Source organism: Rhamphochromis sp. 'chilingali' (assembly GCF_963969265.1).
Source record: "Rhamphochromis sp. 'chilingali' genome assembly, chromosome: 22".
In the NCBI taxonomy this organism is placed as follows: domain Eukaryota; kingdom Metazoa; phylum Chordata; class Actinopteri; order Cichliformes; family Cichlidae; genus Rhamphochromis; species Rhamphochromis sp. 'chilingali'.
The window spans coordinates 2,459,843-2,479,573 of NC_137950.1; the positions used below are offsets into that span (position 1 = coordinate 2,459,843).

Below are 19,731 nucleotides of genomic sequence, written 5' to 3' on the forward strand. Positions count from 1 at the left end.
CTGGGCCACCAAAGGGCCGTCATTCTTTGCGGTATGTGGGCCATGTGTAAGCACATTGTGTGGGCCATACCAATTTTGCTGTGTGCGTGTATGTGTGTGTGTGTGTGTTTGTGTGTGTGTGTGTGTGTGGGGGGGGGGGGGGGGGGGGGGGGGGGGGGGGGGGTCGTGTATTACTTATTGTTGTGGGGACACAAATTTGTTTAAACACTCACATTGTGAGGTCTCGCCTACTTTATGGGGACAAATTGCAAAGTGAATCATTCAATTTTAGGGTGAAGGCTTGAGTCAGGATTAGGGTAAGGTTCAGGCAGGGACTTGTGATGGGTAGAGTCAGGATAAGTCTCCAGGAAATGAATGCAAGTTAATCAAGTTAATGTAATGTACGTATGTATGTATGTTTCATATCCCAAATCCTTCATCCTGCATTACTTAAGACCCATGCAACGGGAGATAAACGCAATACCAGAGATCCCACTTGAGATATCGATTGCTAAAAACAATAAGTAAACAAAAATAAGCAATTGGCATACATATTAAAAAGGTGCAACACATTTAGTTCTTGTAATTACTGTTTGTTAAATGTTCAGTTTAACAAAGCACCTACCAGTAAAGTATGCTCAGTAAATTGAATAAAATCACGTACCTCGCTAAAACACCAGGACTAATGTAAGCCAGATTTAGAGTGGCTTGCAAAAGTATTTGGCCCTGTATTTATCCCTGACCTGTCTGGTGTGTTCTTTGGACTTCATGGTGTTGTTGCTCCCAATATTCTCTTAGACAACCTCTGAGGCCGTCACAGAGCAGCTGTATTTGTACTGACATTAGATTACACACAGGTGCACTCTATTTAGTCATTAGCACTCATCAGGCAATGTCTATGGGCAACTGACTGCACTCAGACCAAAGGGGGCTGAATCATTACGCACACCCCACTTTGCAGTTATTTATTTGTAAAAAATGTTTGGAATCATGTTTGATTTTTGTTCCACTTCTCACGTGTGCACCACTTTGTGTTGGTCTTTCACGTGGAATTCCAATAACATTAATTCATGTTTGTGGCTGTAATGTGACAAAATGTGGGAAAGTTCAAGGGGGCCGAATACTTTTGCAAACCACTGTAATGGTAGCTTTTGTTCTGGAGTCTGAGTTTGTCCTGCTTATTGAAACAGGTGAAAGTAGGATAAACTTTTTCTTATATCTGCGCTCTGACCCTAGTTGTTGCAGCAACCTACATACTGTGAGCTGAGCAGGTGAGAATGGAAGTGTGTGTGTGTGTGTGTGTGTGTGTGTGTGTGTGTGTGTGTGTGTGTGTGTGTGTGTGTGTGTGTGTGTGTGTGTGTGTGTGTGTGTGTGTGTGTGTGTGTGTGTGTGTAGAGCATGCAAAGACTCTCTGCAGTGTCTCATACATCATGGCTGATGTGTGCTAAGGATGGATGGCTGGAGGTGTGGGCAGGTTATTTCTAGGAGCCCTACCTATCGAATCGAGCCAAGACACACTTACAGGTTGCTTCTGCAGTGCTGTATTTGCTTTGGTCCCAGAGGCTGGCTGCAGCCTCTCAAAGTCACCAGAAAACTTTGTAAAGTCAAACTTTATGTGAAGTGTCCTATATATGGGAGTGAGAACACAGTAGACCTAATTGCTGCTGTGGACATCACAAAAAAAATGTACAGAACATGAGGAAAAAAAATAAACAAAAAGTGCCTCTGATTGTCTTAGAAGCTTTTCTATACTTTTACAGCAAAGGGATGACAGGAAATGATAGAAGGTGGTGGCTTGGCAGCCTTATCGAATAATCAAGACCCAGGTTTTATTTTTGTATTTAAACATTTTTAGGAAAACTTTAACCCCCCCACATGTACACTGTTTCATCTGTGTCTCTTACTTTTTCCTGCCTGCATCTCTGTTTCTTTGTACTCTCTTCTGTGTCATTCTTCTACTTGTACTCCAGTTTGATGTGCGGCAGCAGTGCTGCTCTGTTATAATTACAGAGGTATTTGGGATGATGCCAAGAATCACTGGCTACTCCTGTGGCTGTATGTTTTCTTGGTGTATTAGTGCTGTCAGTGAAATGTTGGCAGTGGTTGCATGGTTAAAGTCAAAACCCTACAAATCCTGCTGGCAGTTGTGAATTAATGTGGTCATGCTGGGGCCAGCAGGATGAGATGCTGTCACAGCATGCAGCAGTGTTGCTTCAGTAGGAAATCCAGTGACTTCTAATGCTGTATTCACTTGCGATATATCAAAAACAATTAAAGCAGCCACCAGACTACCACTGATCCATTTAAGCTGCTCTATGGTGATTTCACATCTTGTTTAAAGGTACAATTGTGTAACCTTTCATCAATCTGAGCAGGCTACACATCTACATTTAATTCTCAGTTACTGATACCTGTCGTCAAAGATGCAGATTTTTAAATGACAGTAAATGTTTTATATTCAGCAAAATGCTTCAATATGTGTTTTAGTGTCACAAAACTGAATAAATGCAACTGGGGAACAAGGCAGGAAAGAAAAAGGAAAAGCAGAAGTACAATGAAATACTTTCTCCTGGGAGTAATTAAGTAACGTACTGCATTATTTTTAAGAAAAGTGTTCTGTGTAATATGTTTAATACCTTACTTTTTTTGAGCAAATGATCCCAACACTGATAACAACAAAGTGGGGAATATGTCTAAAAGGCACATTTGACCACACAGCATGCAATTAATTTGCACGGATATTATCTCTTTGATATGCTGCTTAGAAATGGTGTTGACTCTAAAAGTGGAGCCAGTGCAAACCCAGTGAGAATTAATAAGAGAATTGATAAGGAATCAAATCTATTAGTGATATTGATCGATGGAATTGGAATCGCTACATTCTTGCCACTTCTCATCCCTACGTGTCAGTGTTATGGCCTGCGGCTGCTTTGCTGCTTCAGGACTTGGATTACTTGCCTTAATTGATGGAATCATGAATTCTGCTCTCTACCAGAAAATCACGAAGGAGTATGTCAATCCATCACTTCATTACCTGAATCTCAGTACAGCTGGACAATAATTTGAAACACACTAGAAATTCCATCTTTGAATGGCTCAAAAAACAAAAGAAACAAACAATAATAATCAAGGTTTTGCAGTGTGTTAGTCAAAGTTTGGACTAAAATTCAATTGAGATGTTTTGGTATGACCTTAAACAGGCCGTTCACCGTGAAACCCTTTAATGTGGCTGAATTAAAACAGTTTTGCAAGGAAAAGTGGATTCCTCCACAGTCACGCAAAAGACAGTGTCAGTTATTGCAAATGCTTAATTGCAGTCAACTTTTCAGTTTTAGTAGACCTGGCATGGCCATAGTAAGAGCTACCATCTATATACACAGTGCATGCTCTACACTGCTTTCCCCTCCTGAGTCGCTTCACCGTCTGCCAGAATCTTTTCTCAGCAGTACGAAAGATTTGGTTCAGGGTTGCCACCATGACAGGCACCAACCACCTTGGGGCTGTTGCTCAGTGCAGCAACTTTAGCAATGGAGATACCTTCAGACTCAGTGTCCCCAGTCTTCCCCGGAATGCTGTCAAAGCTCTGCCGAAGAGTTGAAAAGCACGCGGGCCTGGGCCTTGGCGAGGCATTCCCAGCACATCCTCAGCTTTAGCCTCAGAAAGGGCATTTTCATTGCAGCTTGGCAAGTGAACATCAGCATCAATTAAGGGTTAAAGTGGGAATTAGCAGGTGGGGAACCCTGAGGTCTGTGTAGTGGATCAGCATAGGGAAAAGAATCACAACTCGTAATAATTTCTAATGTGAGCTCCAGTAGGTTTTCTTAGTGTACATGATGTGATCAGCTGACCTGCTTCTCTTTGTAGATTCACACAACTGAATTCAACAAGCGATACACAGTTTGACAAGCTATGTTGGCTGATGTACTATCCCCTACAGGACACTACACTGTTAATACTGTTGTTATACAAGTCAGTATACAGTTGGTATAAAGCTGGAATTCAGTGACAGCAAATTCATCTCTGCTACACTTGGTGTAACCTAACTCACCTCATGCACCAGTCCAACACAGTGCTCTACTGGGGATTCATTATAATGTTTATCCTGGACAAAACTACCAGTATTTTCATGCAATATTTGAATAACACAAAGTTAGTATAGCTTAGTTTGTTTTGTAGGACGTTTCACAACAAGAAAATACATAATCTATTAAAACACATCATATGCAAATCTATTATGCGGTTTAAATGATAACATTACGTGTAAGCTTTACCTTACCTTTAATACTAACCTCTCTTCTTCCTTTCCTGTCCTGTCTGACTTTCTACATCTTTGTCCATGTTTGGCTGAAGTTAGCGCACACACTGCTCTTTCGCTGGAGCAGCTGGACCTTTAGATAGCAACAAACTGCACACAGACAGTTTGTGTGTTTGCTGCTGTTTCTCTGAGCTGATAGAATTATTGATTTTGAAATGACCTACCACTTAAAAACTTCAATCCCTTCATGCTTCCTTGTCTTCTGTGGGGCTAGCTAGAGACACCTAACGGACACCTGCACTTCTTCTTGCCCACTTTAACTCCTGAGTATAAACACTATACATGATTTATATAATTGAACTTAAAGCAACGAGTCGTTTTTGAAAATGTAAGGAGCAGAAAGTGCAAATAATTGTTAAAAAATGTATGAAGTAAAACTAAAAAGCTGTCAGAAAAATAAATGCTCAAGTAAAGTACAGATACCTGAAAATTCTACTTAAGTACAGTAACGGAGATTTAGTATTTTGTTACCTCCCACCTCTGGTGTCCGTAGCCTGTGCAGTGGTTGAAGACACACAATAACTCTGTGTCTCACCGAATCTGGAATAATATATCCTGCATTCTTGTATGCATTGCTTTTGTTTGTGACAGTGATATCTTATATTCCATAAAAATATCCATTTACAACTAGTGCAACCAAATTAGTCACTCAAAGAATTAATAGAATCAATATGTAAAAGATAAGAATGATCATTTCATTTATTCTAGGCACTATCTGCTTGGAGAGTGAAGTGTTTCACTCTATTTTCTCTTCCCTCCTGCTTCTCTCCTATTACATCATCATTAATGCTTTCCCCTCCTCCACACTCGCTGTCTTCCTCTGTGCCAAGCTTTTAAACCCTCCTCCGCTGACATTCCCACTATCAGTGCGTGTGTCTTTCTTTTAAATAACTGATATTAAAACTGGATGTATGGACTACAGAACTGCACACACACACATATACAGCCTGCAACAATATATATATATATATACAGTACTTATCCTCAGAAGGCTGTTGTGACACTTGTGTGTCAGGCACTGCTGGGATTATTCAGTCTGATTTCCATTGTGAGTGTTGATGACAGATATACGCAGACACGGTTCTTCAGTAAATGAAGAAGCAGGTTGAATCTTGGCTAAAGAATGCATCCATACACATGCTGCTCTGTGACATGAGGTAGGCAGTATCAACAAAATAGATCTTCAAAATAAAAACAGGCAAAATTTTTTTTCAAAATGGTGAATATTATATAAGCAAAGAACAATGCTAACATTTTTTAAAGTAATTTAAAGGGAAAAAATGGTGTCCCTGAATGAAAATCGTCTCAGCCTTTCTGTGGCCCATATTTTAGATTAGAAATGACAGACCAACAGACTGCTCACATATTCAGTCTAACACATCCCTACACAAGGTTCTTTTCCACATCCAGGTTTCATGGAGTCTTTTTCAAGCATTGTGATGACAACCTATCCATATCCATTATCTGACATTTGTTATCTCATTAACTCCTTTCCACTAACTCTTTTATTGCATTATTATTATTATTATTCTTTTCAGCTGGGATGTATGTGACATATATGCTGATTATAGAAACTTTTGAATTAAAAATGATCTATGAACTTTGCCCTGCGACAGACTGGCGATCTGTCCAGGGTGTGGTCTGCCTCTCACCCTATGGAAGCTGGGCTAAGCCCGAGCTCCCCCTGGGAACTGAATAAGCAGAGTGGATGGATGAATGGTGAAGTCAATGGCTGTTCTTATGGATGTTTGTTCCTTCATTCCATATCTATACTTCTCTCAGATTCTCTGTCTTATGTCATAGAGGGATTACAGTCTTTTCCTCACCAAGCTTTATGTACCTTTGGACTAAAAACATCTCTCTCTCTATTCCAGTGAAATTTAGCTTTTCTGTTTATGCTAAATAAGCTCTTGTGTCAGGCAGCGTAGCAGTTCAGCTTTTGAGAGGCTGTGTGATATTTACTGACCAAGCACTGATGTGTGTTTGTGTGTGTGCACATTTCTGAAATAATCAGCCACCCCTGAAACTCTATTCAGTGTGCATACTGAATAGAGTTTCAGGGCTGGCTGTGGCTCAGGAGATAGAGCAGGGAACTGACTGGAAGGTTGGTGTTTTGATTCCTGGCTGCTCCAGTCTGCATGCAAAAATATCCTTGTACAAGATACTGAACCCAGAGTTGCTCCTGATGTGTTCACAAGAGTGTGAATAGAAATAAACTGCTTATTGAGTGTGACGCTTCATCTCTTTGCTCTTGAATGCTTTGCTTCTTATATTGATTTTTATTGATTTTTATGCTGATTTTTTCCCTTTTTTCCGTGTGAGCTTACCTGCGATAACTTCTGGACACTTGTAGATCATTAGGACTAGAGTGTTCTTAACAGAAACAGCAACATTTTATGGTTACCTTGTCCTCAGCGCTCCGTGTGTCTGTGGCCTAGACACAGCTGAAGCCTGATTACAGCGTCTGGGCACCGAGCAGCCTCAATAGCCTGGAAAGGTGCTAACCGCTAGGCTAACTAGCAACAAGATGCCTTCCCTCTCCACAGATGACTACCACAGCCTCCTGCAGAAGATTGCAGTACTGGAGACAAAAATTCATCGCTTAGAAGTAAACGTGGAGGTAAATGGACTGTGTGGAAATGAAACAACCTTGCCTTTGATTCAAAACAATGGCGATGAGCAAGCTAGTACACAGCTAAGGAGCACAGATAACATGACCAAGAAAGTAGACTCTGTGCATTATTATAAATCCTCAAGTGATAATCCCCCCTTAGACTGTCTTGGTGCAAAACCAAGACATAAATCATGTCTCCTGGAAGGGGGAGGACGTATCACAGGCAGGGCACAGCGAGCTGAAATCTCTGAAACCGACTGGCCTTCACTTCCTACGAGACAGAGAAGCTCTTCTACCCCTGTATACGGGAGGAAACAGGACTGGACAACCGTGAATAGGAAGGTTAACAACAAACCTCCAAAACAACTGAATGTGAAACTGCAGAACAGATTTGCTCCACTATCAAAGGACCCTGGATCTATATCGGACAACCATCCATCTAAAAGCAGCGAAATAAGGTCTGAAAATCTGTTGAAAAGTGAAAGGCCACAGGGAAAGCTAAAGGCTAGGCCTGAAACTCTGATTGTGGGTGACTCTGCCGTAAAGGATGTACAAAGGATGTGCGGTAAGAACACTAAAGTCCTCTGCTTTCCTAAGGATATGGTCAACAACCTGAAGGAGAGAATTCTTCAAATTGCAGATGAATATCCAACTGTGACAAACATTGTTCTGCATACAGGGTCAAACGATGTGTCCAAACAACAGTCGGAGGTTCTGAAACGGGACTTTACTGGATTATTAAATACTGTAAACTCTCTGAATGCAGCTGTATTCATCAGTGGACCTGTACCGCCGGTCAGAGGAGGAGACGAGAGATTCAGCAGGTTGTTTACACTGAATAAATGGCTTATATCAGCATGTGCTGACCACTCAGTGCATTTTATCGACAACTTTAATATTTTTTGGGAACGCAGGCATCTGTTCAAAGCAAATGGATTTAATTTTAACAAGTCAGGGGTGAAACTGTTCACCTCCAACTTGTTTTATTCCATACGTCATCCATCCGTGCTTGGTGCCAAGGCTGAGACAAACAAGGAGTTATCTCATAAGGAGGAACAAACAGTACTCCAAGAACAGACAAAGCCCAGCAGAAACCTTGAGGAGGAGCTCCATTTGCCCCCACCCGGGAAGAGCCTCAGAAAGGAGAGACATCCATGGCATCTGAGGAAGAGCCTCAGAAAGGAGAGACATCTAAGGCAAGAAGAGGGGTCCCTATTTGCCTCCAACTCTCTCAACAACACCAACGACCAGGACAAGGGACCACGACCTTCCCCAGTCCCCCAAACCCCTGACAGGCCATCACCCTCCTCCCCCTCCCTTTCTCCCTCCTCCCCACACCTGAAATTCACTGAGGAGATGATGGAGCGGGTCAATGCTGGGCTCAGATCTACCCCCCGTCCCAATCCCTTTTTGTCCCCCATAAACTCCCCACCAGAGCGGCCAAAGGTTCGCCATCGAGCCCCACCCTCAACAGAGCAATCGAAGTCACATTGCCCAGCCTCGCCCCCCTTAGTTCCTCTTCATGCCCTGTCTCCGCAGTCTGATGCGTGATGTGTGAAGGGTCCGGGCTGTGAGGATTATGGCAGTGGTGACTTTTCCCAGGAGAAGCTGGGACCCTGTTTACTAGAAGGTTTTAAAATTTCTGTACTTTTAGGTGACAGGAGACATGTGGCCTGGTCAAAACACAGAGAGCTGCACTCTAAAAGATCTTTAAATATAGTAAACATACCTTGTGTGCCACAGACTGCTCCCAAACACGAGGGGACAAGTAATACCTCTAAAACACTTAAGTTGGCTTTATTAAACATTAGATCTCTAGCTGGGAAAACATTTTTAATTAATGATTTAATCACTGAGCACAGCCTTGATTTTATGTTTTTAACTGAAACTTGGTTGGACCAAAGTAACAGTGGAGCTGTTCTCATCGAGACGACCCCTCCTAACTACAGTTTTATCAGTGAGGTCAGGGCGAGCAGGAGAGGAGGAGGGGTTGCTGTCTTATTTAATGAATCATTTCAATGTAAGCAGCTATCTCCTGGAAGTTTTCAGTCTTTTGAATATGTGGCTTTACAGCTGAAGGCCCCATCCAAAGTTGTGTTTCTTAATGTTTACAGACCTCCCAAATACTGCACAGACTTTTTTAATGACCTCAGTGAACTGCTGTCTGTGATCTGTGTTGATTTTGACTGTGTAATTATTGCTGGGGATTTTAACATTCATGTGGACAACCCTCAGGACAAAGGGACTAAAGACCTGAGTAACACTCTGGGCAACTTTGGGCTGACTCAGCATGTAACAGAGGCCACACATAATAGAGGACACACTCTTGACCTACTGATCTCCAAAGGCCTGAGCATTTCAAAGGTTACTGTGTCTGATGTGGGCCTGTCTGATCATTACTGTGTTTTCTTTGAAAGTAAAATCTCAGCCCACACAAATATATCAACAACAGTGATCACAAAACGGTGTATAACTGAACACAGTAGTGCAATTTTTAACCAGGTCTTCCCATTAACACCTGACCTGCCCAGAGGGTCAGTCAATGAGCTCGTCAATAGCTTCAATGCTAACATGTTAAATGTAATGGACACTATTGCTCCCATTAAGGTGAAGGTTATCTCTGGAAGGAAAAAGTCTCCATGGAGAAACTCCACACTGGTGAAAAAAGAAAAAAGAGAGTGTAGGAAAGCTGAGCGCAGATGGAGAAAAACAAACCTCCAGGTTCATTATGACATCTATAAAGAGAAACTTCACAATTATAATTTACAACTGAGGAGTGCAAGGAGGTCCTACTTCTCTGACATCATCACTAAAAACAGCCATAATGCTCGGGTCTTATTTTCTACAGTTGACAGGCTAACAAACCCTCCTGTGTCAGTGGCAGCTGAACTTCATTCGACCATGGCCTGCAATGACTTTGCCAAATTCTTCACTGAAAAAATCCAAAAAATTAGACAAGCAATTGGTACATCAACAGCAGATCCAGGATATGTACTGTGTCCACCAAAAAACTGTTTAAACACCATGAAACAGTTTCACCCTATTAACAGCAAAGACCTGGAGGACATCTTAGGTCAACTGAACTCCTCCTCCTGCTGTTTAGATGTCCTGCCAACAAGTTTTTTCAAAAAGGTCTCAAAGACTTTAGAGTCAGACCTGTTACAGATCGTCAACTTTTCTTTATTATCAGGTGTGTTTCCAGAATCACTAAAAACTGCTGTAATCAAACCTATACTGAAAAAGGACAATCTTGACAAGACACAAATGAACAACTACAGGCCGATCTCAAATCTCCCGTTTTTAAGTAAGATCATTGAAAAAGCAGTTTCTCAACAGCTCAGTTACTTCTTAAAACAGAATAATTGCTACGATGCCTTCCAGTCAGGTTTTAGACAGAACCACAGCACTGAAACCGCTCTGACCAAAGTGTTTAATGACATATGTCTGAATACAGACAGTGGAAAATGTCAGTCCTAGTTTTACTGGATCTCAGTGCAGCATTTGATACAGTTGACCACAACATATTACTCAAACGACTGGAGAACTGGACAGGTCTTTCAGGAACTGTACTAAACTGGTTCAAAACATACGTAGAAAACAGGAAATACTTTGTATCAATAGGTAACTTCACATCTGAGCAGACAAGTATCACATGTGGAGTTCCCCAAGGTTCCATCTTGGGACCCCTTCTGGTTAACATCTACATGCTCCCACTGGCACAGATTATAAACAACAACAAAATAAACTATCACAGCTATGCAGATGACACACAAATATATATCACAATGTCACCAGGAGACCGAGGCCCTGTACAGGCTCTTGGTAAATGCATTGAGGAAATCAATGACTGGTTGTGCCACAATTTTCTCCAGCTAAACAAAAACAAAACTGAGGTAATAGTCTTTGGCGCCAAAGAAAAACGATTACAGGTCACCAGAGAACTTCAATCTATACATCTAAAAACCACAAACCAGGCGAGAAATTTGGGTGTAGTGATGGATGCAGACCTAAACTTAGAAAAACACATTAAGACAATAACAAAGTCAGCTTACTATCACCTCAAGAATATATCAAGGATAAAAGATCTGATGTCTCAACAGGACCTGGAAAAACTAGTCCATGCATTCATCTTTAGTAGGCTTGATTACTGTAACAGCATCTTTACAGGTCTACCTAAAAAATCAGTCAGACAACTACAGCTCATTCAGAACTCTGCTGCTCGAGTCCTCACTAAGACCAAAAAAGTGGACCACATCAGTCCAGCTCTGAGGTTCTTACACTGGCTGCCTGTCCGTCAGAGGATAGACTTTAAAGTTCTGATGCTGGCCTATAAAGCTCTGAATGGTTTAGGACCAAAATACATCAATGACCTCCTGACCCAGTATGAACCATCCAGATCCCTCAGGTCATCTGGATCCGGTCTTTTATCAGTTCCCAGAGTCAGAACCAGACACGGAGAAGCTGCATTCAGCTTTTATGCTCCTTATATCTGGAACAAACTCCCAGAAAGCCTCAGATCAGCTGAAACACTCAGTTTATTTAAATCCAGGTTGAAGACTCACCTGTTCTCAGCTGCATTTGAATAAAGCACCAAATCCACACTTTAAGCTTAAATTTCAAAACTTACATTTAACTACTGATTTTATCTACTGTTCTGATTTTATCTGTTTTGATTTTATATACTGTTGTTTGTTTGTTTGTTTGTTTGTTAATTAGTTAGTTAGGTTATTTGCTTGTTTTAATCAATTTTAAATCATGCTTTTTATTTGTTCTTGTTTCTAATGTCTCTGTAAAGCACTTTGAATCACCTTGTTGTTGAATTGTGCTATACAAATAAACTTGCCTTGCCTTGCCTATTGTAGAGCACTTTTCTACTCAGAGTGCTTTATATAACACGCCTCATTCACTCACACAGGCATACAAGCACTTTATCTATGTCAAAGTGTTCCTCTGTCACACGAGGCTTCTCCATGTCCTCCTTCACTACGCCCATGAATCTTCTCTGCGGCCTCTTTTTTCCTTCTCTCTGGCAGCTTCATATTCAATATCCTTTGCCTATTATATCCACCTTTCCTTCTGCACATGACCAAACCACCTCAGCCTTGTCTATCTATCTCCACACCTCTCAAACTGAACTGTCCCTGTGATAAACTCCTTTATCCCAGCCTCCTGTCTTTTTATCAGTGCCACCCTCTCTGTCTATTCCTTCACTTTTCCACTTGCTTCTCTCTCATTCGCACACAAAAAATTTAAAGGGAGACTTTAAAAATGGGAACAAAATCAAACTGGATATCTAAAGTGGGTAATGTGAAAAATGATGCAGCAGGCTAGTCCATTTTGCTAAAATGTCACTGCAGTAGCTCAGAATAATACTCAGTAGTTTTCATGGCCCCCATGTGCTTGTGTACATGCTTGACAACATCAGGGCATGCAATAATATGACTGATTTGGTCCTGGGGGATCGCCTCCCAGGTTTGGACCAGGGAATCACTAGGCTCCTAGACAGGTGCAATGTGATGCCATTGGGTGGAAATGAAACCTGATGTCACAAAGGTGTTCTATTGGATTTTGGTCAGTGTAAGTGCAAGAGTGGGGGCCAGTCAGTGGTATCATTTCCTTCATTCGTCAGGAACTGCCTGCACACTCTTGCCACGTGGGGATTGTAAGTATTGGACAAACAATGTTCTCCACGGCTTCTCCGGACCCTTTCACATCTAGCACAAACCTGCACTCATCTGTAAAAAGCACAGCACCTGACCTCCTGATGTCACCGTGTCTCCGGCTGTATTCGCGTTTAGAAGCAGTGCTGAGCTCGACTCCTTCTGCCCATCACTAATATATCCAACCATTGTGGAGTTGTCAGAATATTTCAGCAGCATGATTCAGAGTTGTACTGAAAGTCAGAGGTGTACGTACAAGGAATGGAGGCAACGTGCTCTCTGTACAGCCTGTCTGTAATAAATGAAATGGTGCAAATGTTTAATGACGTTTTTTGCAAAGAGAGATCATAAATATACATTTATGATGCCTTTAATATTTTCAAAAGATAGATTATCTCCACAAACTGATGACACTTTGAATGAGCAACACTCCGGTCACATCACTGGAGCAGTTGATTTGCGTGTTCTGCTGGATGACACTCAATGTTGCCAGCAACTTATTTTGCCCCCCCCCAAGAAAAAAAACCCTTGCTGAATTAGTAGTAAAACTGTGTAAAATAGTTGTTTAAATCCCTTTTTTAGAGGGTGCACCTCTGTCACAGGGCACCACAGACAGAGAGACAACTACAGAGTTCATTTGATATTAAAACGCGATTACAGAGACTTCAGTGACTGGTAGGATCAAACTCTGAGTTGTGTTTGTTAGGGGGGCAGCACTAACCACTCCATCGCTGTGCTGTCCAGTTACTTAATATGAATTCAAAATGCGGCAGTGAAAGAAGTGCAACCAAGCGTGATTAGTTAGGCTGTTCAAGTCGCTCACTTTTGGATTTAAGGGCTGTAGAAACCTTTTTTCTTATGTTTTCACAAGTGGCCAATAGAAAAGCACAGCTTAAGGCAATTCTACATTCTTCTTGAAATATAAAGGCACAGATGTTGCTTGCAACCCAGTCCCTCAGTGTTTGTGCCTTGTCCATTGATTCTGCAGGTCTCTCTTTCTCTCTCACTCCATAAAAGGCTGGAATGCAAACTGCAGCTGACAGATACCAGATCTTTTCATGTGGGGAACACTTTGTGTGTCTCAGCTATTATAATGTCACTAAGGCATGATTCAAGTTAATGATAGCCATAGAACATGTCTAAGTTATCTTCTAGTTTCTTCTGTGTGCACGTGTGTGGGCAGGAGGGATTGTATGTGTCAGACATTAGCTAGAAGTGTTATTAGGCGGTTTCCTATGAACCTTATATGGCTTGTGTGTGAGAGAGAGTGTGATGTAGTATGATTTGGTTTTCAGTCAGCTCACATATCAAATGAAGCAGAAACAAGATTCAGAGTGACTGATGAATTCCAGAGCCAGCATTTGTAAACTACAGTCTTCTTCATTCTGAGCGCATGTTAGATTCAGAGCTCCCATGTGCTTATTTCAGTTTCACCTATAAAAATATATTTTGCATATGTGGAATAGTAGCCAGGGAGTAGCCCTCAACACTGCCCTCAGCAGCATCAGTAAGCTGCAGCCAGAGAAACACACTGCAGCAAGCAGTTCATCAGAAACCTCCCCTGAGGGAGGCATTCCCTTTTACAGCCACACGGAGCTTTTCTGTGCTCCTAGTGCTAGAAAGACCTTGTAAATAATGAAACAACAGAAGAACCCTTTGGTCCATGTTATCTTTGTTGATTTATAAAAGAACCTTTAAATCAACTACCCACAAGTGCCGCCACTTGGCAGGTAATTTCAAATGCAGCGTTTCTATCAGCTCAACAAACACACAGTCTGCTTGTGCAGTTAGCCTCACAGTGTGTTGCAGCTAAAGGTCCAGCTGCTGTAACTGACAGGGAGAGTACAGAAAGAGAGCTAACTTCACTCAGAGATGGAGAAAGATAAGAAAGAAGGACAGGAGAGGAAGAAGAGAGCTTAGATTTAAAGGGAATGATGCTCAGTGGTATTTGATCAACTTGAAATGTATAGCTTGCATCGAAGTCCTTGTGTTTTTAAATCAGATATTGGGTTTGTACATGTGAAATGTTTGGCTCTGGATTCTAGGGCCCCAGAGAAGTGGAAGGTGCACAGACCAAAGGCTTAGGATGCTCAGAATCTGGTGGAGTGGGGCTCACTGGCTCAGGACTCATTGTCTCAGGACTCATGGGCTCTGGTACAGGCAGTGCAGGAGTGTCAGCCAAAGAACTACTGGCTCATGTGGCCTGAGTGACACTCAGGAAACTCAGGCTGCAAGAAAATGTCTGAAAACTGGGCCTCAGGCAGCACCCTCTCAGGACACTTGGGACACTAAAGCTGAGCCTTTCCAGTGGAGCATACAATACCCTCAGAGAGATGTTGCAGCAACTCTGGGCAGGGACCCTCTGCATTGTTGGGACATTAGCTGGGTGCTCAGCTGTCTCCTTCCATGACTGTGCAGGACACACTTAAGCTACCTCGTACTCCTCGCCTGTCTCCTCAAACAACCCAAGTTGCACAAGACATTCAGCTGTCTCCTCAGGCGACCAGGGCTGTGCAGGTAGACCAGCCGGCCCATCACCCTTGGAACAGGAATGGGTGCAGGGACAGGCTCGGTGCTAGCTGTCCTCACTCTGGAAACAGAGATTGGTTCAGAGTCCTGACGGCCCTCACCCAGAAAACAGGGATAAGTGTAGGGACAGGCTGGGTCCTGGCCACCCCCACCCTGGGAACAGGGAAGGGTGAAACAAGAATCTCAAGGGATCAAACACTCCATGTTTGCACAGTTTTTAACAGGACAGGCTTAAAAGCCCTCATGGTTTTTCAGTTATTAGTCTTTAAATAAACCAATTTGGAAAAGCAAGCAGGGAAACATTAACAGCTTCTGGGAGGAGCATGTCAGCAACAAACACTATTAACCATGGCACACTGGACTTCCTCAGAATATTGGCTGCCTATGTCAAACAGAAAAAGCAGGAAATGTCAGGAACTGGGCCTTGGAAAAAACGTAGTCCTTCAGAAAGTAATTGTTTTCTGCATTGATCTACGTATTTATTACCCGCTCAGTCAGCTAAGCAATGATCTCCTCAAGTTCCTCAAGAAAGCATGAGTCAGTGGAGTATGTTTGGTCCCATCCTTCTGTCATATAACTGTTGTGTGGCAGACAGAAAGAGGACCCTAATGCCAGACATGTAAGACACACTGGACTACTAAAAGCAAAACTTTTTTTACGTTTTGTTACATGAAAAAGAACAGTGAGACTCAGACAATATATACACACACTGGGTATTTAGGGAGGAACTTGACAGAACTAAATAGCAACCACAGAAGCAGACATGGGAGATAAACAAACATGGAGGCAAGCCTGACTTCCCACAGGAGACACAGAGGAAAAAACACAGAGTACAGTATACATAAAACATACAGACATCAAAACTCTGAGGCACTAGGAAACAATATAACTAAAGGGAAAACAGAACTTGAAGACAAATCACGTCTTAACTTAAAAGGAATAAATCATGAGTCCCCAACAAAAACTCAACACTGATCAAAGACCCGAATAATGACATCATTGGTTTTGTACTGGTAGATAAATACAATTACAGTGTCACAAAATAACAATAAAACTTTGCCTGTTCTCTTGAGATTATTCAGATTAGGGATGGAAATCCCAGTAGTCCAGTTTCATGGGATTTTTGTGTGCCTGCCCATTGATCCTGTCATGATGACCCCGTCTATTGTTGTCATTTTCTAGTTTATTCTGATTTTGTATTTGTTCTTTGGGTTTGGTTCTTGTGTTTTATTTTCTCTACCTGTGTCTTCCTCCTGTGCTCTGTTTGTGTCCGCAAGTTTTGTCTTGTAAAACAGTCTGTGAGTTTCCTGTTTTACTTTGAAGGTTTGTATCTAATTAGGTTCAGCTGTGTTCCCCTCTGGTGTGTCACTCCCTCATTACCTTGTGTGTATTTATAGTGTGTGTCTGCCTGTGTTCCTCGTCGCGTCGTCTGTGTAACCCGGTGTAAATTCTGCATCTCTCTGCCCAACATTCGCTGTGCATTTTTGCTCCTCATCCCTTGTGTGTATGGTTTCAGGTTAGTTCTTTAGTTTTCTCCAGTATAGGTTTTGTTAACTCCCCGCTCTGCTCTTCCTGTTTCTTACGGAGCCCCGCAGGGGACATGGGAGAAAAAAAAATTAAGACGGATCTCGCAAAAGATTTGCGAGATCTCGCAAAACTAACTCGGGATCTCGCAAAACAAACTCGGGATCTCGCAAAACTTTTGCGAGATCTCACAAAACTTTTAGCCGCATTCTTCGGACGCCGGCTCGAAGCCGACCGGGAGGTCGAGGCACGATGTGCCGGGAAAGCGGTGTTCCTCCCGGCTGTAGTAGGTCTCGACCTCCCGTTAGCTTCGAGCTAACGGGAAGAATGCGGCTAAAACTTTTGCGAGATCTCGCAAACGTTTGGCAAGATCCCGAGTTTGTTTTGCGAGATCTCGCCAAACTTTTGCGAGATCCCGAGATAGTTTTGCGAGATCTCGCAAAAGTCCGTCTTAATTCTTTTTTCTCCCATGTCCCCTGCGGGGCTCCATAGTTTCTGCCACTTTGTCACTCGTGTAAATAAAGCTCACTCGCACCCCAGCCAGTACCTGCACTTTGGATCCTTTTTCTCACCACACCACACGACTGCTGCCCCAGCCGTGACAGATGCTGCTTATTCGTTTTTTACAATAAGCTGATTTCAGTTCGTGTGTCAGAGGAGGAAAACAGTGGTGTAGTCTACAGTGTGGATATGGACATTACTTTTATTTTATATATTAAGAGCACAGACGGAGTCCAGGACAGAAATAACTGCATTATGGTGCTAAACACTGAGTGAATGCTAACTACAGCCCAGCAGCCAGTCCCAGAACTTCAACAGGTAACAAACTGATGAGCGGTGCGGCTGCAACCCCGTTTCTCCTTGTTTGTGTTTCTAAAGTAGAACCATTCTGGAACCATCATTACTTTTTGCCTCATCTTTATGTTCTACTAAGAGAAGCTTTGTGTAATACAAGAGAAAGATCATATGTGTGTCCTCATTAGCACAGGGATTTGTGTTGGCATATAGGACTGTATCCTATAGCTTTATATTGTTAAATGTTAATTATGAGACAAAGCGTTTTTCAGGTCATTTTACTCAGTGACATGAAAGTAATGTAACGAATAGTAATTAAGTAAAGTACTGCATTACTTTCAAGAACAGTGTTCTGTATAATATGTGTAATAATTACTGAATGACCCTGACACACTTTGAGCGCTCAGATAAGGTAGAAAAGCGCTATATAAGAACCGGTCCATCTAAACAAAGAGGGGAAATACCTCCGACATGCACAAACATTTGACCATACAGCATGCAGTTAGTTTGCACAAATGTAATGTCCTCCATTGCAAGGCAAGGCAAGTGTATTTGTATAGCACAATTCAACAACAAGGTGATTCAAGGTGCTGCTTAGCAATGGTGGTGACTCTCAAACGGTAGCCAACGAGAATCAGTAAGAGAATGGATAAGGAAGCAAATCGACAAGTGATATCAATGATGGAATTGGAATCTCTCAAATTCTCATCAGTTCCTGTCCCTAATGGAGATATCATTTTACATTCACTCAATTTATAGTTTTTAATTAGATCCCTAATCCCTGAATACGGATTAAAGGTCAATAACAAATGTCAATGGAAAATTGTACTTAGTAAATAGCCTGCATTTGTATAGCGCTTTTCTAGTCCTTAAGGACCCCAAAGCGTTTTACACTACATTCAGTCATTCACCCATTCACACACTGGTGATGGCAAGCTACATTGTAGCCACAGCTGCCCTGGGGCGCACTGACAGAGGTAGTCAGTATAATCTTTTAATGATATAAGTTTGCATATGGTAGAATACTGCATGTAATCACTTGTGTGTAGAAGTATATAGTTGGTGGCATATTGAAAGAATGTCTCATCCTAGGAGGTCCTGACCAAGGATGTTTCCTTTTGTGCTTTTATGTTATATGACCCTTTGATCAGCAGAACACACACACACACATACACCCACTGAAGTATAAATAAAGACCGGGGCAGTTTCTCAGCGCGAGTCTCTCAGTCTGGAGGCTGCCCTTGCTAGCAAGAAGTTCTGTGTGTTTCTCTTCTCTGAGTCTTTACTGAAGAAGTGTTTTAGAATATATTCCCTAACAACAAATGTAATAAACATCAGAATAACACACAGCAGAGTGTGAAAAGATCTGTCCTGATATAATGACACCTACTGCAGCAAGTGATTACTGACATCATCTTTACTGATTTAAATAAAAGGAAGCTAAAGTTGATATCATTGATCTCGATTATATCTCATTTGGACAAAGATACACAAAAACCTCAAACACACACAAACACACAGACACATGAACACACACACAAACACACACTGTTCATTCTTGCATGGCATGGGAGCACCGCAGTGAGTGGGCGAACTAGGCTGTCCTCTGGTGAGAGAAGGAGAGAAGAGTGAGTGTGTGGGAGTCAGAGAGAGCAGGGGAAGAAGAGGGCTGACTCAGATCTAGAAAAGGATTTCATGTCAAAACGAGCTTTAAGCTGATATATGTGTATTCGCAGTGTGTTTTTGTGTTTTTGCAATAAGTGGAAGCAAGGAAGACAGTGATCATATAATTTTTTACATGATACGTGTTAGTGCGTGGACAGGTGCTCAAGTGCTGTATGTGGCAAAAATTAGACTGTTTAATGTGTCTTCTGTACACACAGAGTTGGAAGCTACCTGATGACTTGGGTTAAAATTACAACATACGAGAAGGCTGAGGTCTTGAGGCGACTGTTGTTGTGATTTGGCGCTGCATAAAGAAAGCTGAAAAATTGAATTTCCTTACAACTTTGCCATCAGTGTCGTTAAAACCAAAAAGCAGTAAAAGGTACTCAGATAAGCATTCGAGACTTACCTTGTCAGCCAAATTCTGGAATGTTCAAAACAACCAGGCATCAGCTTAAAAGCAATGTGAGACAAGCAAGTCACTTCCAGTGTGGGACGTGACAGACAATCTGCTGATTAGATTTAATTTGCAGCAAAAAACTGTGTCCGTATAATCCAAACAGAACACGATCAGATTTCTGTTTATTCTGTGACAGTGTATCTGGATTTATCTAGGAATACAAAACCAATGAAACAAAACAGTCACTGTG

General features: G+C 42.0%; 2 protein-coding genes across 2 annotated transcripts in view; both read left to right on the forward strand.

The window, feature by feature from the left end:
• Positions 1 to 19,731, forward strand: part of ryr2a (ryanodine receptor 2a (cardiac)) — a 316,621-nt gene that overhangs the window by 38,699 nt on the left and 258,191 nt on the right. The window lies entirely within an intron of this gene.
• Positions 6,534 to 14,775, forward strand: LOC308390701 (uncharacterized protein; the record flags this gene model as incomplete). Its single annotated transcript, XM_080872944.1, has 3 exons — positions 6,534 to 7,473; positions 7,588 to 7,970; positions 14,614 to 14,775. The coding sequence occupies exons 1-3, from the start codon at positions 6,822 to 6,824 to the stop codon at positions 14,773 to 14,775; spliced, it is 1,197 nt and encodes a 398-aa protein (XP_080729070.1). The 5' UTR covers positions 6,534 to 6,821.